Source organism: Saimiri boliviensis, chromosome 5 (assembly GCF_048565385.1).
Source record: "Saimiri boliviensis isolate mSaiBol1 chromosome 5, mSaiBol1.pri, whole genome shotgun sequence".
Taxonomy (NCBI): Eukaryota; Metazoa; Chordata; class Mammalia; order Primates; family Cebidae; genus Saimiri; species Saimiri boliviensis.
The window spans coordinates 62372720-62391846 of record NC_133453.1 but is presented as its reverse complement, the minus strand read 5'-3'; the positions used below and the strand labels follow the sequence as shown (position 1 = coordinate 62391846).

General features: G+C 35.4%; 1 protein-coding gene across 5 annotated transcripts in view; it reads left to right on the top strand.

Moving 5' to 3' along the window:
* AGPS (alkylglycerone phosphate synthase) overlaps nucleotides 1-19127 on the top strand; it is a 134498-nt gene that overhangs the window by 58014 nt on the left and 57357 nt on the right. For all 5 annotated transcript variants that reach the window (XM_003921831.4, XM_074399425.1, XM_074399426.1 and 2 more), the window contains 2 exons: nucleotides 3359-3467; nucleotides 16883-17010. In XM_003921831.4, coding sequence (XP_003921880.3) covers nucleotides 3359-3467; nucleotides 16883-17010 — 237 coding nt within the window. The remainder of the gene's footprint in view (nucleotides 1-3358; nucleotides 3468-16882; nucleotides 17011-19127) is intronic.

Here is a 19127-nt window from a genome sequence, read left to right as displayed (position 1 = left end):
TGTAATCCCAGCACTTAGAGAGAACAAGGCTTGAGGCCAAGAGTTGGAAACCAGCCTGGGCCACATAGCAAGACCTCGTCTCTACAAAAAATTAAAAAATTAGCTAGGCATGGTAGCACACAATTGTAGTTCTAGCTCCTCAGGCTGAAGTGAGAGAATTGCGTGAGCCCAGGAGTTTGGGTTAGAGTACGTTATTATCCACCACTGCACTCTAGCCTGGGTGGTAAAGAAAGACCCTATTTCTTAAATTAAAAAAAAAAAAAAAGTGTGTTGTGTATATTAAATACATATCATTTCTGACACTTTTAACATCTTCATATTCATCCTTCTGTCATGGGAGTCTTGGGGTGTCACTTTTTTAGCCAGAAACTGCTGGCTGCCAGTATCTTTGCCCAAGTTTTGCTTGGGCCCACTGGGCTTATTCAGCCCACTTGGCCTGGCAGGCTGCACTTGGCCTGGCAGGCTGCACTTGGCTAACACTACTGGTCTGGATCCTTTGCTTGCCAATAGCAAGCCAGGCACAGAATGGTGGGTGTGTGAACGAGTGAGTGGGGTCTGGCCACTGTGTACAGCCAGGCATGCCAGCTGTGGCAGGCTGGGCAGCTCCAGGCATTGGCTCCCTGCAAGGCTGTGGCTGGACCAGGTATACCACAGGCAGCTTCCACTGCTAGTGCCAGGGAATGTGGTGGTGCCCAGAAGCTTGGGACACCAGGGACTGAAGAGCCCCAAAGAGTGTGTCACAGCCCTGTCTCAGGGAGCTCCTGGGTCTGGGCTCTTTGAAGGGCCACAGCTCTTCTCTCCTTCCCTCTCCTGTCTTTGCCTCTCATTGGTTGCCATGGGATGAACAAGGAGCATGCTTCAGCCCTGTTTGTGTTATAACTCTTTCAGCCCCACCATTTGGTGGGTCCTGAGTTTCTGTCGCATATCCAGGAAGAATGAGGTACATGGACAGGTGGAGGGTGAGCAAAGTGAAGAGGTGCTTTATTGAGTGACAAAATAGCTCAGAAGAGACCCATACTGGGTAGCTCCTTTCCACAGGTAGGCCATCCTGATCAGCATCCAGCTCTCAGCAGAGAGCCCACAGTGGGTAGTTCCTCTTCACAGTCAGGGCATCCCAATGAATGTTCAGCCCTCAGCAGAGAGGAGACACACAATGAACAGCTCCTCTCTGCAGACAGGGTGTCCTGACAAGTGTTCAGCTCTCAGCAGAGAGGAGACCCACATGGGGTAGATCTTCTCTGCAGACAGGTCATCCTGACATCTGTCCAAATATGGCTGAGCCCTGGGTTTTTATGGGCTTCAGAGGGAAGGAAGTGTGTGCTGATTGGTCCATGGGTGGTTATGGGCAGGCCCAGAGAAAGCATCATAAGTTCCCACTCCAGTCCACGGAACTGGCAGCCTGCCCCCTCAGGCTTCAGGGCCTCCCGGGCTTAAGGGTGGGGTTTCACTGGTGACTGCTCATTTTGACCCAGGAGCTTGTCTGCCTCCTGTCGCTGTTTATGGCATCCAGGCTGTTCGTGCTGAACGCTTCCTGCAGGCCAGTGTCAGGCTGCCCTCAGCCCCCACTTATTCTCCCTTCTGTGCTCCTTGGTAACCAAAGTCCAGAGGGGGCTGAAGCAGCAGGGGCTAGCATGTCAGCACTGCCCTGAGCATGCACACACACACCCAGCTGGGTTGTGACAGCGCCAAGGCTTGGCCTCAACTTTTTTCCAAGGTCAGAGCAGGTGCCTAGAATGGGGAGAAGCCAGGCAGTGGGAGAAGGCACTTCTGAGCCTGCAGGGGCAGGGAGATACCCAGGCCGCTGAGAATGCAGAGATGCCTGGGTCTGCAGCTGCAATTAAGTGGCTGCAGTTGTGCCCATGAGGGCAGGATTCCTGCCTGCCTCTGGCCCCCAAGTGAGCCACGGCTGGGCTGCTGCAACTGCACTCAGCAGTGCGAGGCTCTCACTCTGACAACTAGGAAGTGGGTGGGACTTCCACCTTTTTCCGACTTTCGTTGGCTCTGTGGCTGTGCCACCCCACTGCATCTGGTGTCTTTGCAGCAGCCATTCCAGATGGGCCAGTGCTACCATCACTTCTAGAACTGTTTCTAGGCATACCATAAGCACATGATATATCTAGTTTTTAATATAAAAAAAGAGGACTATATGTGTTGAATCTGCTTTTTAAATTATGTTATCAGTATATTAATATGTAAATGAACATAGGTTTGCACCATCATTTTTAAAGAGTTATATAATCCTTTTTTTTGAGAATGCATGGCTTATTAAACCAATTCCTTCTTAAAGAACGTTTAAATTATTCTTGATTTCAAAATTACAGAAAATAAAGGGAAAATATCCTTCATATTAATTTCTTTAGTATACATCTTTAATCATTATCCTTTATCTTTAATCATTATCCTTTAGTTGATTTGTTGGATCAAGTTTATACATTTTAGACTTTGGATCCTCACAGCCGTATGAAAACTTTGTACCAATTGACATTCTAACTAACACTATGAGAATCTTTGTATTTTACTGGACTTTTTATTCATGTTTTTATATTTTGTTAATTGCTAGTGAATGTAAACTTTTAAAGGGTCTTCACTGGCAAATTTTATTTTGTATTTTGTGAATTGCTTATTGATGTTCTCTACTCATTTCCTTCAATTATAAATAGACTGTTGTTATTTATCTGTCAAAAATCCATTCTAAAAATATGTTGGATTTTTACCTAACCACTTCTGATTGAGATCTCAGGAACTATTTTTAGAATGATCTTCCTCCCCTAGTATACTTACTTTCTCATTTGTGTGATGAGTCACACGTCTCTTTCCTTTTCTTAAGCTCAGTCATTGCTTCTGCTGCTTCATTCCCAATTTTGACCTGGTCATAATTAATATTTAATTCTTTTCACTCTTTTCTACTAAATGGGATTGAAGGTGGGCATAAAGCAAGAATAAATATTTTCTTAGAATTCTAAGTGCTTGAGCAGTGCCTGACATGAATATATGCTTCATAAAGGTTATGATTGTTGCTTAGTTTTTGAGTCCTTTAGTTCTATGCCGTATGGATAACCCTAAATATGATTTAAATAAATGTGTCATTCTGTTGTTCTTAAGATAATGAATATGCCAAAACCAATTTAAATCAAGAGATATATAATCTTAGAATGGTTTTTCCCTCTTTTGAGGTTATATACAAATTTAACTTTAATCTAAAAATTACTAAAAGATAGAATTCTTAAAAGTATCACAATTTATTACTTAACCCAGAACTTTAAAAGTAGGATTTTATAGAGGCATTATGATTGTCTGTACATAGACACACGTTTACTAACAGATGTCTAGAATTTACATCGTGTATTGTATTAAACAGGTGGTTCATATAAAAATGGTAACACCTAGAGGTATAATAGAAAAAAGCTGTCAAGGACCTCGTATGTCAACAGGCCCTGATATCCATCACTTCATCATGGGATCTGAAGGTAAATATAACTGTAAACTTTTTAAGAAAAAATATAGATTAGTGATGCAGTTTTGTGAAAGGCTTTATGATATCAGATCTTTGAAAGACATGTTTTATGTGTTTAAGGAACTTTTAAAATTTTTTAATTATTTTTAAGACTTTATGAAGTTTTATTATGAGAATGTTTTAAACTTCCTCTTATATTTTGCTTTTTTATGTTTCTAGAGCAGCTTGATCTTTTAATTTTTATTTTAGAAATTTTTGATGAATTTCAGGAAAAGTGGTCATTAGGATTTAAAATGGTTTATTTTGACGTTTTATGTTATAGTATTCTTAAATCTTGTCAGAATTATTGGCGAAAAGGACTGATAAAGCATTGGCTTACTATCTTGTCTTTCTATAATTATGTCTTTTATAAAGTTAATTACTATTTGATTTTTAGAAGTGGAATTTAAAAATTCTGCTGGTTCACATATCTTTTAAACTTCTGTTGATCTTTTAATTTTTCACGACACAAACAGTATCATTTGCTTGGTTGCTTAATGCTGAGTAAATTTGAATGCAGTTCATCTCATCTAAAACATTTAATTCCTGTACAGATCTGGAAATAATTAACCTTAAAATAATTATTATATAGGCATGGTCAATTGTATGGATAAAGGAAACATGGGCTTATTTTTCAACTTTTAGAATGGGAGAGGGACATTCTTTAAGTTCAGAGAAATAAGATAAAATAAGCAAGTGTTTCTAGATTAACAGAGGAACTCATGACTCACTTCAGAAGGTGGTCCAAGCTACAGAAGATATATTTTGGTAACATTTAGCTAGAATTCATGAATAAAAGAGCAGGTACAATAAAGTAAGATGTTAGGCATAAATTGTAATCTTTGACAGTAACATCGAAGGGGGAAAAATGTAATAAACTATGTTTTTTAATGATGTGATAGAAATCAGTTGTTTGGTTGATGACCAGTAGTATAGCTTAGGTGTTTTTTATGGTAACCAAAAATAGACCTTTGACAGAATATCTTACCGGTTTACTCAGTTTATTCCTTTTCTGATCAGCATACTCTTCTATGAAAAAACAAAATTGCCGGGCGCGGTGGCTCAAGCCTGTAATCCCAGCACTTTGGGAGGCCGAGGCGGGTGAATCACGAGGTCGAGAGATCGAGACCATCCTGGTCAACATGGTGAAACCCCGTCTCTACTAAAAATACAAAAAAGTAGCTGGGCATGGTGGCGCGTGCCTGTAATCCCAGCTACTCAGGAGGCTGAGGCAGGAGAATTGCTTGAACCCAGGAGGCGGAGGTTGTGGTGAGCCGAGATCGTGCCATTGCTCTCCAGCCTGAGTAACAAGGGCGAAACTCCGTCTCAAAAAAAAAAAAAAAAAAAAAAAAATATATTTTTAATAAGAAAATAATATTAAATTCATTTAAAATAATACAGTTGCCTAATATTTTGGGACCTCTTATACTAATGCATCATCTACAAATTAAAAGAATGTAACTTTCTGCCATCAGAAGTCAAGTTGAATAATAAAAATAGATATTAAAACTCGTATTTTTCTCTTTCACTGTTGATATCTACATAGTTGGAGTCAACTCTATAACTATAAATAATTTTTTTCAAATAACCACATTATACTTTTTTACCCTCCCATCAATTAGCCTTTTAAAAATTCTCATTGCTAGATACTGTGCTGGGACACTTGAGACAGATCATAACACACAATTATACAATAGCATGACAAATTACATGATCAAGTAAAATGCAGAAGAAATACAGACAAAGTGAGGTTGATAGGTACTTACAAAGGCTTCTCCAGAAATACAGACAAAGTGAGGTTGATAGGTACTTATTCCAGGTCAAGTTGAGGGAAGACGGAAGAGGGGATTTGCCCTACAGAATGACCATCATGTGGGTGGGCTTAGAAATGAGAAAGGGCCATGTCTGCCTCCTTACGAAGCTGCTGGTTTTTCAGTATGACTGGAATGTAAGGTTTAATTGTGGAGTAGAACAGGCAGCAGGTCAAGGGCCAGAATGGTAAGGGCTACAGAATGGTAAGGGTGACTGGATAGATAATTTGGTCTTTTCATGCATTTTAAAATGGTTTGAATTTTTATCCAAAAGACTGGGCTACCTCTCTAGATAGTCACTTACTGTATGAATTTAAAGAAGGGACAAACTTATTATAATGAAGTAAGGAAAGAACTATAAGAAATTGGGCTGGGCATGGTGGCTCACACCTGTAATCCCTTGAAAAGTTTCACTTTGTGAGGCTGAGGCAGGTGGATCACTTCAGGTCAGGAGTTCGAGACCAGCCTAGCTAACATAGTGAAACCCCATCTCTACTAAAAGTGCAAAAATTAGGCGAATGTCGTGGCACGTACCTGTAATCCCAGCTACTTGGGAGACTGAAGCACGAGAATCCCTTGAACTGGGGAGGCAGAGATTGCAGATTACAGTGAGCCAAGATTCTGCCACTGCATTACAGCCTGGGTGGTGGAGTGAGACTCTGTCTCAAAAAAAAGAAGAAAGAAATATAAGAAGAGTTATGGTTTATTTAAAATATATGATGCTAAATTACAGTAGTTAAATGACATTTTGTTATGAAATACATGCAATATAGTATACTGATATAAAAACATGAACCATGAAGTCTATCAGATCCGGATTTCAATCCTGATTCTACTACTTATATTTCCATGACTTTGTGTAAGTTAGATAATTTTCAGTGCCCAATGTCCTCAGCCATAAAAATGGGAATAATAAAATTATTTGTCTTCATAAGCGTGTTATAAAGATTAAATGAGATTATGCCAAACAGTTTAGTGTAGTAAATACTATTATGACTGCTTATTATTTTGATATCAGTGATCTTTACAATTTATGGTCCCTAATGCCCACTTCAGTTTGTGAATATAGAGTTATTTTAATATATGCCAGGAGACAGCATGATTTAAATAGTAAATTTATATGAAATCATATTCTTACATAAATGTATTTTATCTGCTATTTTGAACTACCTGAATAATAACCTTCTGCCTTAAATGTGAATCATAAACTTTTTCTTGAGCTTTAATAACATTTCTTTTACTTCAGTTAAATCATTTGATGACAACCTTGAAAGTATTACCATCTAAAAACCTATTTTCTCCATCCCACGAAGTTCTATACGTGATTAACCATGTTAAGTTTAATGTGTTTGTCTTGTTTTGTGTCATGAATTTTTCATGATTTTTTGAACAAGTAGGTTTCTCCTATTTTAGATGCTATAACATGATCAGTATAATGAAAAATATAATAAATATTAAAGGACTTGAAATGCTTTCCATTCTGTTTCTATATATGATATTTACTTTATATGGATTTGTTCTTTTATTGAAAAACAAAGTATATTTTTGTTTTTTAACCCGTGACTCACCCTTTTTTTAGTCTTTGTCTACAATTAAAGAGATGAAATGCTCAGTGCCAGTCCTTTTGTAAAGTTTCACTTTGCTTAAATGAAGATCATCCTTTGGTAGGTTCCTCAAGAAAGGCACATTTCTATATCCCCAGAGTTCTGGAATGTTCCAAACTGGTTTTCTGTGACTTTGATACTTGAAGGACAGCTTGAGTGGGTATACCTTTGGATCATTAGTTTATTTAAGTTTCTTGAGAATGCTGTTTCCACTGTTACTTTTGTAATTTATTTTGTATATTGTATATTATTTTAAAGAAATATGATACCTATTTAATTTTCTTTCTTTAGTAGGTTAATTTTCTCGTTTTGCCTGGAGGCCTTGAGGATTTTTGTCTTTTTAGATTTTGACTATATATATATATATATATTTTTTTTTTTAATTATATTTTAATTTCTGGAGTACATGTGCAGATCGTGCAGGGTTGCTATATAGGTATTCACATGCCATGGTGGTTGCTGCATCCATCCCCCCGTCATCTATATTAGATATTTCTCTTAATATTATCCCTCCCCATTTCCCGTACCCCCGCTATCTCATTGTTCAATACCCACTTATAAGTGAGAACATGCGGCATTTGGTTTTCTTCTTTTGTGTCAGTTTGCTGAGAATGATGGTTTCCAGCTTCATCCATGTCCCTGCAAAGGACATGAACTCATCGTTTTTTATAGCTGCATAGTATTCCATGCTGTATATATGCCACATTTTCTTTATCCAGTCTATCATTGATGGGCATTTGGGTTGGTTTCAAGTGTTTGCTATTGTAAACAGTGCCACAATGAACATACGTGTGCATGTGTCTTTATAATAGAACAATTTATAATCCTCTGGGTATATACTCAGTGACCCAGTGAGGCAGGGGGTTGGGGCAAGCCCTGAGGATTTTTTTTCTTTATTGCTAAAATCTAATACCTTTGCAACTTAGAGTTGATTGTCCTGGGTTGTTTTGCTTTAGTACCCAGTGGACCCTTTCTATTTGTAGATTCAGGTCTCCTTTTATTTCTATAAAGTTTTTTTGGATTATAGTGTGTTAAATATTAGGGTTTTTGTTTTCGTTGTTTCAGTTTTTATCCTCAGGGACACTGATTATATATATGTTTGCCTTTCTTTGCTTGTTTTCCATTTCAGTCCCTTTTTCTCTGATCCTTTTTCTCTGACTTCTTAATTTCCATTTTCTTGACTTTTTTCAATGCCCTTTATTAAGTTTTAACTAGAATCTATTTCATATTCTCCTTTGAGTAGCTTATAACATAGCCTTTACTTTTTAAGTGCCTTTTTTTTTTTTTTTTTTGGTTCCGTTTCTTTCCTCAGTTTGATCAGCTCTTGTTTCATTTCTTGTTGTTGGTTTTTGTTTGTTTGTGTTTCCAATTCAAGGTATTTTTTCATATCCCTAATTGCTTGATTGACGATATTTAATTCATGTTGTGTTATAGCTTTCTTGAGGATTGTGGTTGGTTTTAGGGTGGAGACTTTTCACCAACAGTAATGTTTTTGTTGTCATTTTCTGACTTTTGTGGTTGCTTTGTTTCCAGATGTGGTCTGTTTTTCTGGTCCTATTTGTTACTTAGAAAGGGTTCCTATTTGGAGAGTGTTCTTTTCCTGTCACTTCTAGCCTCTGCAATGCTATTTGTTTTATAAATGGTGGTGTTTTCAGTGAAGGAGCAGTTGGCATGTCTTGTTTTTCTTTTATTTCTATAGAGTTTTAAATTCTCCTTCTTCCTTTATTCCTTCTCTCAACTGGCCTGTCTGCAAGGAGTCCCCATACATTCACATGTGCACACACACACACACACACACATCTTGCTTCTCCAAGGCAGCCATTTCTGGTTCCTCCCATTTTCAAACTTCCCATAGCCAGGGCTATGGACTATCAAGTCCTGTATAATAGTTTGGCATTATTGTTGTACTTTTGTTTTCTGGGAGTAATTTTGGCTGTACTTCCAGTTCCTGTGTTACCCTCTACTTTTTCTTGTGTAGCCTTTTAATTTACTTTCATCCTTATAAGCTTATAGCAGATGGAAGGCTATAGAAAAATCTATTGGATTTTTTTCCTTTTATCTCTACTTAGAGGTAATTTGAAAGTTGCAGTGTTTTTTGTTTCCTTGTAATGCTGAAGATCTAAGACCTGTGTGGCTTTGTTTCCCTTGTTGATTTTTATATTTTGGGGAGTTGAAGGAAGTAGAGGGAGAGAAAAGATTCATAATCAGATGCCTGCTGTTCTTCTTAATCCTTAAGTCACCTGAGAATATGTTTTCAAATTATGAAAGATTTACTTCAAACAAATACTTGCATTTTATATCAAATAGCATTTGGAGCCTCCAGTTTCCTTTGAGAACAAACATATTTGAAAATTATAAAACAGAAAATTCTTAAATTTATTGACACTTTTATACGTATATATTTTATTGCATTTTAGGTTTTGGGGTACATGTGAAGAACATGCAAGATTGTTGCATAGGTACATACAGGGCATGTTCTCACTTATAGGTGGGTGCTGAACAATGAGAACACATGGACACAGGGAGGGGAGCATCACACAATGGGGTCTGTGTTGGGGGACTAGGGGAGGGACAGCACAGGGTGGGGAGTTGGGGAGGGATAACATGGGGAGAAATGCCAGATACAGGTGATGGGGAGGAAGGCAGCAAACCACATTGCCATGTGTGTACCTATGCAACAATCTTGCATGTTATTCACATGTACCCCAAAACCTAAAATGCAATTAAAAAAATGTAAAAAATATTGCAGCACTATTTACAATAGCAAACACTTGGAACCAACTCAAATGCCCGTTCGAGGTCATAAGATTTACCCCTATGGCTTCTCAGAGTTTTATAGTTTTAGTTCTTATATTAGATTTTTGGTCTATTTTGAGTTAATTTTGGTATTTGGTGTGAGGTATAAGATCCAACTTCATTCTTCTGTATGTAGATATACATTTGTTCCATCATCATTTTAGAAAAGACTGTTCTTTCCCCAACTGAATGGTCCTGGCATCTTTGTCAAAGTCAGCATGGTTATTTCTGGATTCTTTATTTTTTTCCCATTGATTGCTATGTTTATCCTTATGCTAGTACCATATTGACTTGATTACTTTTGGGTTTTAGCACATTTTAAAAATCAGAAAGTGTGAGTCCTCCTTTGTTGTTCTTTTTTGATATTGTCTTGGCTGTTCTGGATCCCTTGCAATTCCATATGAATTAGAGAATTAGCTTGTCAATTTGTACAATGTAGCCAGCCTCGATTCTAATAGAGATTGCATTGAATCTGTAGGTCAATTAGATCAATTTAGGGAGTAGTGCGATTTTAACAATGTTGAGTCTTCCAGTGTATGAATATGAGATATATTGTCAACTATTTAAGATCTTTAATTTCTTTTAACAATGTTTCATAGTTTTCAAGGTGTAAGTTGGACATGTCTTTGTTTTATTTTTATATTTTATTTTTTGATGCTCTTGTAAATGGATTTTTAAAAATTTTCTTTTTGATTGTTCATTGCAAGTGTGTAGAAATATAGTTGATTTTTGTACCCTGTAACCTTGCTGAATTCCTTTTTTCAGTTCTGTTAGTGGATTCATTAGCATTTTCTATATGCAAGATCACATCATCTGCAGAGATAGATTTACTTCTTTTCCAATTTGGATACTGTTTCTTTCTCTTGCCTGGGCTAGAACATCCCATATAATGTTAAACAGAAGTGGCAAGAGCAGACATCTTTGTGTCTTATTTCTGATCTTAAGGGGAAAGCATCCAGTCTCTCCCCAGTAGGTATGATGTTAGATGTGGGTTTTTGGTAGATGGCCTATATCAGTTTGAGGAAGTTCTCTTCTTTTTCTAGTCTATTGAGTGTTTTGATCATAACACATGTTGGAGTTATCAAATGCTTTTTATCTATTGAGTTGCTGGTATCATTTTTGTTTTTTATTCTGCTGATATGTTTTATTACATTGACTTTTGGATGTTAAACCATCCTTTTTTTCCTGGGATAAACTTGGTTATGATGTATAATTATTTTTATATGTTGTTGGGTTTGGTTAATAATATTTTGTTTAGTATTTTGTTTTTTGCACCCATATTTATAACAGATTGAGCTGCCATTTTATTTTCTTGGGATGTCTTTGGTGGTTTTGAGATACTGGCTTCATAGAATGAGTTGGAAGGTGTTTCCTTCTCTTTTACTTTATGAAGAAGTTTGTAAAGAATTGGTATTAATTCTTTACAACCAATTGTAAAGTGCTTGGTAACATTCAGCAGTGAAATCTTCTGGGCCTGGGCTTTTCTTTATGAGTATTTTTTGGATTACCAATTGAAATTAATAATTCAGATTGTCTTCTTGAGTCAGTTTCAGTAGTTTGTATCTTTGTAAAAATTTTCCTATTTTATCTAAGTTATATAATTTAATGCTATGCAGTTGTTTATAATGCTCCTTTATAATCTTTTTTATTTTTGTAAGATTACTAGTAATATCCCTGTTTTATTTCCAATTCTAGTGATTTGAGTCCTCTCTCTTTTTTTCTTGGTCACTTTAGCTAAAGGTTTGTTAATTTTGTTGATCTTTTTGGAGAACTACCATTTGGTTTCATTGATTTTTCTCTATTGATTTTTTATCCTTGATCTCATTAATTACACCTCTATTCCCTAATAACTCCTTCTATCTGCTTGCATTAGTTGTGGTTTGCTGTTCTTTTTCCAGTAGCTTAAGGTAGAAGGTTAGGCTATTAGAAATTTAAAATATATATACAGATATTTACCATCACAATTTCTCTCTAGGTATTGCTTTACTTTATCTGATATGTTTTGGTATATTGTGTCTTCATTTCCATTCTTCTCAAACTATTTTTCAATTTCCCTATTGATTTCTTCTTTGACTTGTTGGTTATTTAGTAGTATATTGTTTAATTTTCACATATTAGGTAGCTTTCAAATTTCTTACCAGTTTCTTATTCCATTCCATTGTGGCTTGAGAACATACGTTGTATTATTTCAGTCTTTGAAAATTTGTTCAAATTTATTTTATGACCTCACTGGCATGTAGTCTATCTTGGAGAATGTTCTGTGAGCACTTGAAATAATTGTATATTTTTCTGTTGTTGGGTGGAGTGTTCTAGTCTGTTAGGTCTAATGGGTTTATAGTGCACAACTCCTCTATTTCCTTCTTGGTCTTATGCCTGGTTGTTATGTCCATTATTGAAAGTAGGTCATTAAAGTCTCCAGCTGTTGTTCCTGAATTATCTATTTCTCCCTCGATTTCTGTCAGTTTTTTCTTCATATAGTTTTGTGCTTTGTTATTAGGTACGTTATATTTGTTGTTTTGTCTTTCTGATAGCTTATCATTATAAAATGTAGTTTGTGATTATTGCTTTCTTTTGCCTTAAGTGAATATTTTCTAATGTGGCATTTTAATTTCCTTAATGAATTTTTTCAGTATACTCTTTGAGTTACCTCCTTAGTAACCCCTATAAATGTTACAAACCCAACAGTACATTGCTGTATTATATTACTACTGTATATAATTGGCTTTCAAAGAAACTGAAAAAAGAAAGGAGAGCAAGTAAGGTTGAGTATCCAAACATGGAAATCCAAAATCTAAAATGCTCCAAAATTTGAAACTTTTGAGCACTGACTTGATAAGCAAAGGAGATGCTCAGTGGAGCATTTTGGATTTTGGAGTTTTGGATTTGGGCTGCTCAACTGGTAAGTATAATGCATATATTCAAAAATTCAAAAAATCCCCACTTGAAAATACTCTGGTCCTAAGCATTTCAGATAAGGGATACTCAATATTTCTAGACATAGAATTTTTTTTATATTAACCATCTTGTTTATCCTTTCTGGTTCTCTTCATTTCTTCCTGTGGATTTACATTACCGTCTGAAATCATATTCTTAGCCCAGTAGAACTTTACTTTCATCTCTTTTGTGCTACTATTGGTTACATATATCACACTTGTATATGTTATAGATCCAAAAATACATCATATATATATTGTTTTATACCATTGCTTTTTAAATCAGATGTGAGAAGAAAGGAGAAGAAATATGTATTAAAACTGTCTTTTTTAATTACATAAAATGGAGAAGACTCAAAAGTGCTCTTTTTTTGTATATGTTATTTTGAATTACTGTTTGGGATCACCTGCTTTGGTTTGAAGGACTTCCTTTAGTATTTATTGTAAGCATGGTTTTCTGGCAGTGAAGTCCCTCAGCTTTTATCTGGGAATGTCTTTATTTTTGAAAGATGTCTGCTGGACATAGGATTCCAGGTTGACAAGTTTTATTCTCCTTTCAGCATTTTGAATATATTATCCCACCACTGCCTGACTTCTATTGTTTCTGCTGATAAGTCGGCTGTTAACTTTATGAATTTTCTTTTGTGATTGATGAGTCATTTTTCTCTTGCTGTTTTTCTAGATTTTCTCGTCTTTGACTTAGCATTCCCACTATGATGTGTCTGTTTGTGGATATCTTTGTGTTGCTCCTATTTGAAATTTGTTGAGCTCCCTTGTTGTATAGGTTAGTGGTTTTTAATAAATTTAAGAAGTTTTCAGCCATTCTTTCTTGAATAGTTTTTTCTGCTCCTTTCTCTACTTTTCTTCTAGTACCCCCATTACACATAAAGTGGTGTGCTTAATGGTTTCCTGCATTTCTCTGAGGCACCATCCATTGTTCTCTCTGTCCTTCATATTGTATAATTTCTATCTATCTATCCTCAAGTTTGATATACATTCTTTTGCCAGATGCCATCTAGTCAGTTTTTCATTTCAATTATTTTACTTTTCAACTCCAGAATTTCCATTTGATTTTTCTTAATAGTTTATCTTCATTTATAATCTTCAACAATGTGACATTGTCATTATATCTTCCCTTACCTTTTAAAGTATAGTTTCGTTAGTCATTTGAACACATTTATAATAGCTACTTTTAAATCTTTGTTTCGTAAATCTGACATGTGATCACTATCAAAGGCAGTTTCTGTTTCTTCCCCTCCTACTCCCCCACACCCCAGTATATAGGTCATACTTTCCTGTTTGTATATATGGTGTGTGTGTGTGTATCAGAATTTTTTTGTTGTTGTAAAGTGAATCCTTTAGAAAATTTCTTGTAGCAACTCTGTATACTACTTCCCTCACTCCCCCCAACCCAGCTTTTTATTATTATTTGCTATTTGTTTAGTGACTGGCTGTATTACTTTAGTGAGGTCTATTCCCTCCCACCGACCCCCTTTGCGGTGTTGACCTCCTTTGGGGGTGTAGCTGTAGTTATTCCTACAATCCCTTGGTATGACATACGATAGTGGTTTTGGCTGGGCTTCCTTTGATTCTGTCTTTCCCTAACCACACCTACCTGTTAAGGGCCACTATTTACAGGCCAATTGTGCTATTGTTGTCTACAATGCTCTGGGGTATAAATTGCTCTACAGAATAATCCAATCAAATTTAGACAGTTTAGAAGGGATAGTCCTGGAGGTTAGTGTTTGGAATTTTTTTTTAATCACAAGAGGGGTCCTCCCCATTGTCTCTGGGCAAACTAGATGGCCTACATTTTAGGCCATATCTCTAGTGAATCTGTCTGTGTCTTCCCAATTGCCTTTTTACCACATCATTCACTGTTTTTGAGAATGTCCTTGGACTTGGACTTCTCCATGCTCTGCTGCAAATAAAATCATTTCCTTTGCAAAGAGATTAGGAGCTGTCTTATGGCCTGTTTTACTCTCCAGAGAGACTCTGAATCATGGCTCAATAGTTAGGGGTGGGGCAATGGCATGTTTCTCTCTGAGTAACACCTCTGCTTTAGGAGCTAACTGCTGGGAGAAAAGTAGGGGAGGAAATTAGGTTATCTAGGTTTGCTTCTCCTGGCAAGAAACCAGCCCTTTATGAGCCAGGACAAGGGGATTGGGATCCCAGTTTTAGTGTGCTACACTCAAAGTAGAGCTTTTGTCCCACCAGTTGGGGCCCAGAGCTACAGGCGAGCCCTACTTCCCAGCTGCAGTCACCTGGAACTTAGCCTTGGGAAAAGGTAGCTGGGGTCAGGCTATTACATGGAATAGGATCAAATTTTTTTCTGAAATTAAGAAAGTCTTTACATATGTATTCAAGATAAAGGAAAACGTGTCTACATAAAAACTTGTACACATATGTTCATTGCAGCATTATTAATAGTAGCCAAAGTGGAATCTCATGTTATCAGCTGATGAGGAAATAAACAAGTTATACTATACACCGCAATAATATTTGGGAATTAAAAAGGAATGAAATATTAATACATGCTATAGCATGGATGGACCTTGAAAACATTTTGGTAAGTGAAAGAAGCCAGTCACAAGGCCAGATATTATGAGATTCCTTTTATATGAAATGCTCAGAATACACAAGTCTGTATAGACAGAAAATAGATTTGTACTTGCCTATGGCAAGGATGTGGGAGTGGAAATGGAGAGGGATTGTGTAGCGGAAATGACTTTGTTTTTGGGATGATGAAAATGTTCTAAACTTAGATTGTAATGACAGTTGCACATAGCTGTGAATATACACAAAACATTGTATTTTGCACTTTAAATGGGTGAATTTTGTTTTCTGTAAATTATGTCTCAGTAAAGATGCTAAAACAGAAGAGAATGTTTAGTCACTTTTGTTATATTTTAAATTTTATAAGGCATATCTATTTTGTATTAAAATATTTATCAGACCAAATTTTGCAGAGCTTCTGTGATCACACAAGTTATAAGTTATTTTATAATCTCAGTAGGAAATCATATATATATGTGGTGAATATATTGTGATCTAATGTAATTTGCTTTTCATAGACTTGTCATAGTTTTTAATCCTGTGTTATATATTGACAAGTTGTGTTAATTATATTATAAACTTATTGGAAGCTTTGGTTTTTGTGAAACTTTTTAATTGCTTGTGTTATGAAGGTCTGCAGTTTCAAAGATTTCTCCCTTTCTTTACTCTATTTTTAAAATGATGCTCAGAAAATTTACTAATAATGTTGTTAATTTCTAACATTTGTATATCAGAAACCACTGATTTGAAAAGCTTGGCTTTGTGAATATAATGGTTTAACTTATTATTTCCTCTCCAGTTAGTCCCTCTTATAATAAAGAAAAGAGCATTTCTTTTATTTAATTTTTTTTTCCAGTTTTTAATTTGTATTTGTGTTTTTTAATTTTTTCTTTTTAAAGAGCATTTCTTTTATTGGTGGTCATCTTATGATAGATATTTATAATAATTACTTTGTCTCCATCGGATATTTTTTGTTTCTTAAAAGGGCATCTCAGGCCGGGCGCGGTGGCTCATGCCTGTAATCCCAGCACTTTGGGAGGCCGAGGCGGGTGGATCACGAGGTCAAGAGATCGAAACCATCCTGGTCAACATGGTGAAACCCCGTCTCTACTAAAAATATAAAAATTAGCTGGGCATGGTGGCGCACGCCTGTAGTCCCAGCTACTAGGGAGGCTGAGGCAGGAGAATTGCTTGAACCCAGGAGGCAGAAGTTGCGGTGAGCCGAGATCGCGCCATTGCACTCCAGCCTGGGTAACGAGCGAAACCCTGTCTCAAAAAAGAAAAAAAAAAAGGGCATCTCAGTAATGCCATTGTCTTTTCTTTGTATTAATTCTTAGGAAGAAAAGCAAGATAAGACATAAAACCCCATTATTTTTCAATTTTTTTTATTTTAATAAGTTGTAATGCTTTAAAAACTATTTAGAAGTAACCTTCTTGGAGAAAGTTTACTTTAAAATATTTAAAAATATTTGTACATAACTAAGTAAAGCATATTCCTAAAGGTTTTTTGAGAAATTATAAAATTTGCTTAATTTTATAATTTTTTCTAAAATGATTTGAGTAGTCGTTATTCCCCAGGTAGACTTGATAAATTTAAATATGCATAATAAATTAATAGATTAAATAGATTTAAATATTATTTAGAAAATTGTCATATGATATACTAACTTATTCCCACTTCTTTTTCAGGAACTCTTGGTGTAATAACAGAAGCTACAATAAAAATCAGACCAGTCCCTGAATACCAAAAGTATGGCTCGGTAGCTTTCCCTAATTTTGAACAAGGAGTAGCCTGTTTAAGAGAAATTGCAAAACAGGTAAAAAAAAAAATGTGTGTGTCTGTGTGTGTGTGTGTGTCTGTGTGTGTGCGTGCGTGTGTGTATTTATATTTTTCAAATTCTACTGCGTAGTTGATTGTGATATATTACAACTAATCTTCATATTTAGTTGTATTATATTTGTGGTTTTTACCTAGTTTTATATGAAAAGGTAGTGTTGTACAGTCATCCCTTTAAGTGCAGATACTATTTCTTTTAGTAAGTTTGTCACTGTCACACCTATTTCTTGGTCTAGATGGCTATATGATTGTAAGCCAAGGTAAGATATGTACTTTGATGACTTCAAATGACTTTGCCTTTTATTAACTATTATGTGTCTTATTTTTGGGCAAGATATTTTGTGATTAATTGAAGTGAGATTTAATTTATCTTAAATTGAGAGATTTATTGAAATTAAAATAATGGCTAAATATCAAAGATCCCAAAATTTAGATATTGGATATAGGTAATCCAGCTTCATCAGTTCATAGAATGTGCTACTACTAGGCTATACTTTGTTTTATAATATTAATAAGCTATAGCTTAAATTACATAAAATATATAATATAATAAGCTAAAAGAAATTACTTTCTCTTCTCCTTAAAAAATACATTATTGAGGTTTTTGTTTTTTAAGACTAGATAATGCTAAGTAATTTTAAGTACGTGTATAGTTCTATCAGTATAGAAATGTCTACATCTCTTTAGACATTTAGTTTATTGTTTAAATTATAACCATTTATGAATAATTTTTAATTCAGCATTTCCCAGCAGGGAAGAAGTCAAGAGAATGTACTGTAGCCTCTTTTTTTTTTTTTCTTTCTCAAAACTCCTGAAATTTTAATCCTTCCTATCAGCAATACCCAAGTAGAATCTTGAAGCCAAGTGAGCTTTTTGATGTGACCCATATAGGTCAGCTTCCTGGTATCCAGAGCAGAGTGGAGGAAGAATCTGTGGAGGAAAAGAAATAATATTGAGCAAGTAGTCCATATTTATCTTGGAATTTGTAAGGTATAGAAATGGAAGCTGATGAAGAGTCTCTCATTTTTCCATCATCCCAAGACAACCACTATTTATGTTTTAAATAAATTTAAAATGAGAAAAAATATATACAGTATTTACCCACATATATATCGTTTCCAGAGCTGTTTGTTCCATACACTCAGTTTTACTTTCTTAAAGTGTTTACTTTCTGAGACACACATTCTGTCTGACAGTTTCCCACTTCCATAAAGTGTAGATATATGATTGCCTAATTCACCAGTTGATAGGATAATTTTTGTAATTTTCAAGTAGCTTTAGGTTTTTTGCTAGGACCTACATTGTCAGACTACTCCTGCATAGGGAGAGGATTCAAAAGGAAATAAGGTTCTGGAAGAAGCATTCTTGGACTTGTGACAAGTTACTTTGGTAGTGGTAAGGCAGAAGTGACTATTAACAGTTGAAACCCTTACATTAGAGGCCCTAATTCACTAGGACTTTGGGGGTATGATGTTATGATTAGGGAGCTAAAGTATATAGTAGTAACACCGTGTATACTAAAATGATGAGATGGCAGTAATATTTAAAACATTAGTAAGTAGAGGAGGATTGGAGATAAGTTTTTGGAGTAAATAGTATTTGTTATACTAAAATACCATCTGAGCACTGAGTGGTGACATTTCAGTGTGTTCTGGTACTTGTTTGTAAAACTTTCCATCATTCAAAGGCAGATGAAAGGAGTTTCCAAATAAGATACTTCAGATATTAAGAAGTAAAAGAACTTGCAGAGCCTTATGGTTTTGCCTACGAATTAACACAGAAGAACAGGAAGCTAGGTTGGTTGTTTTTTTTTTTTTTTTTTTTTTTTTTTTTTTTTAATGACCAGAAGTTCACTAATTAAAAAATAAAACAATGGTATTTCCATATATATTTTCTTGTTAATTTCAGATTTTTCTTAATGAACAGCTTTAAAAATTTTAAGTGTTTTTGCTTTGTATTATAATTTATCATTGTGTAGTGATTTTAGATTACAGTCATTGGGTGAATATCCTAAGAATTTTTAAACATGAATAAAAGGACAAGTTTTACTGATTTGTGTAAGGATGAAGGAAAATTTCATCTCCTGCTTGTATTAAA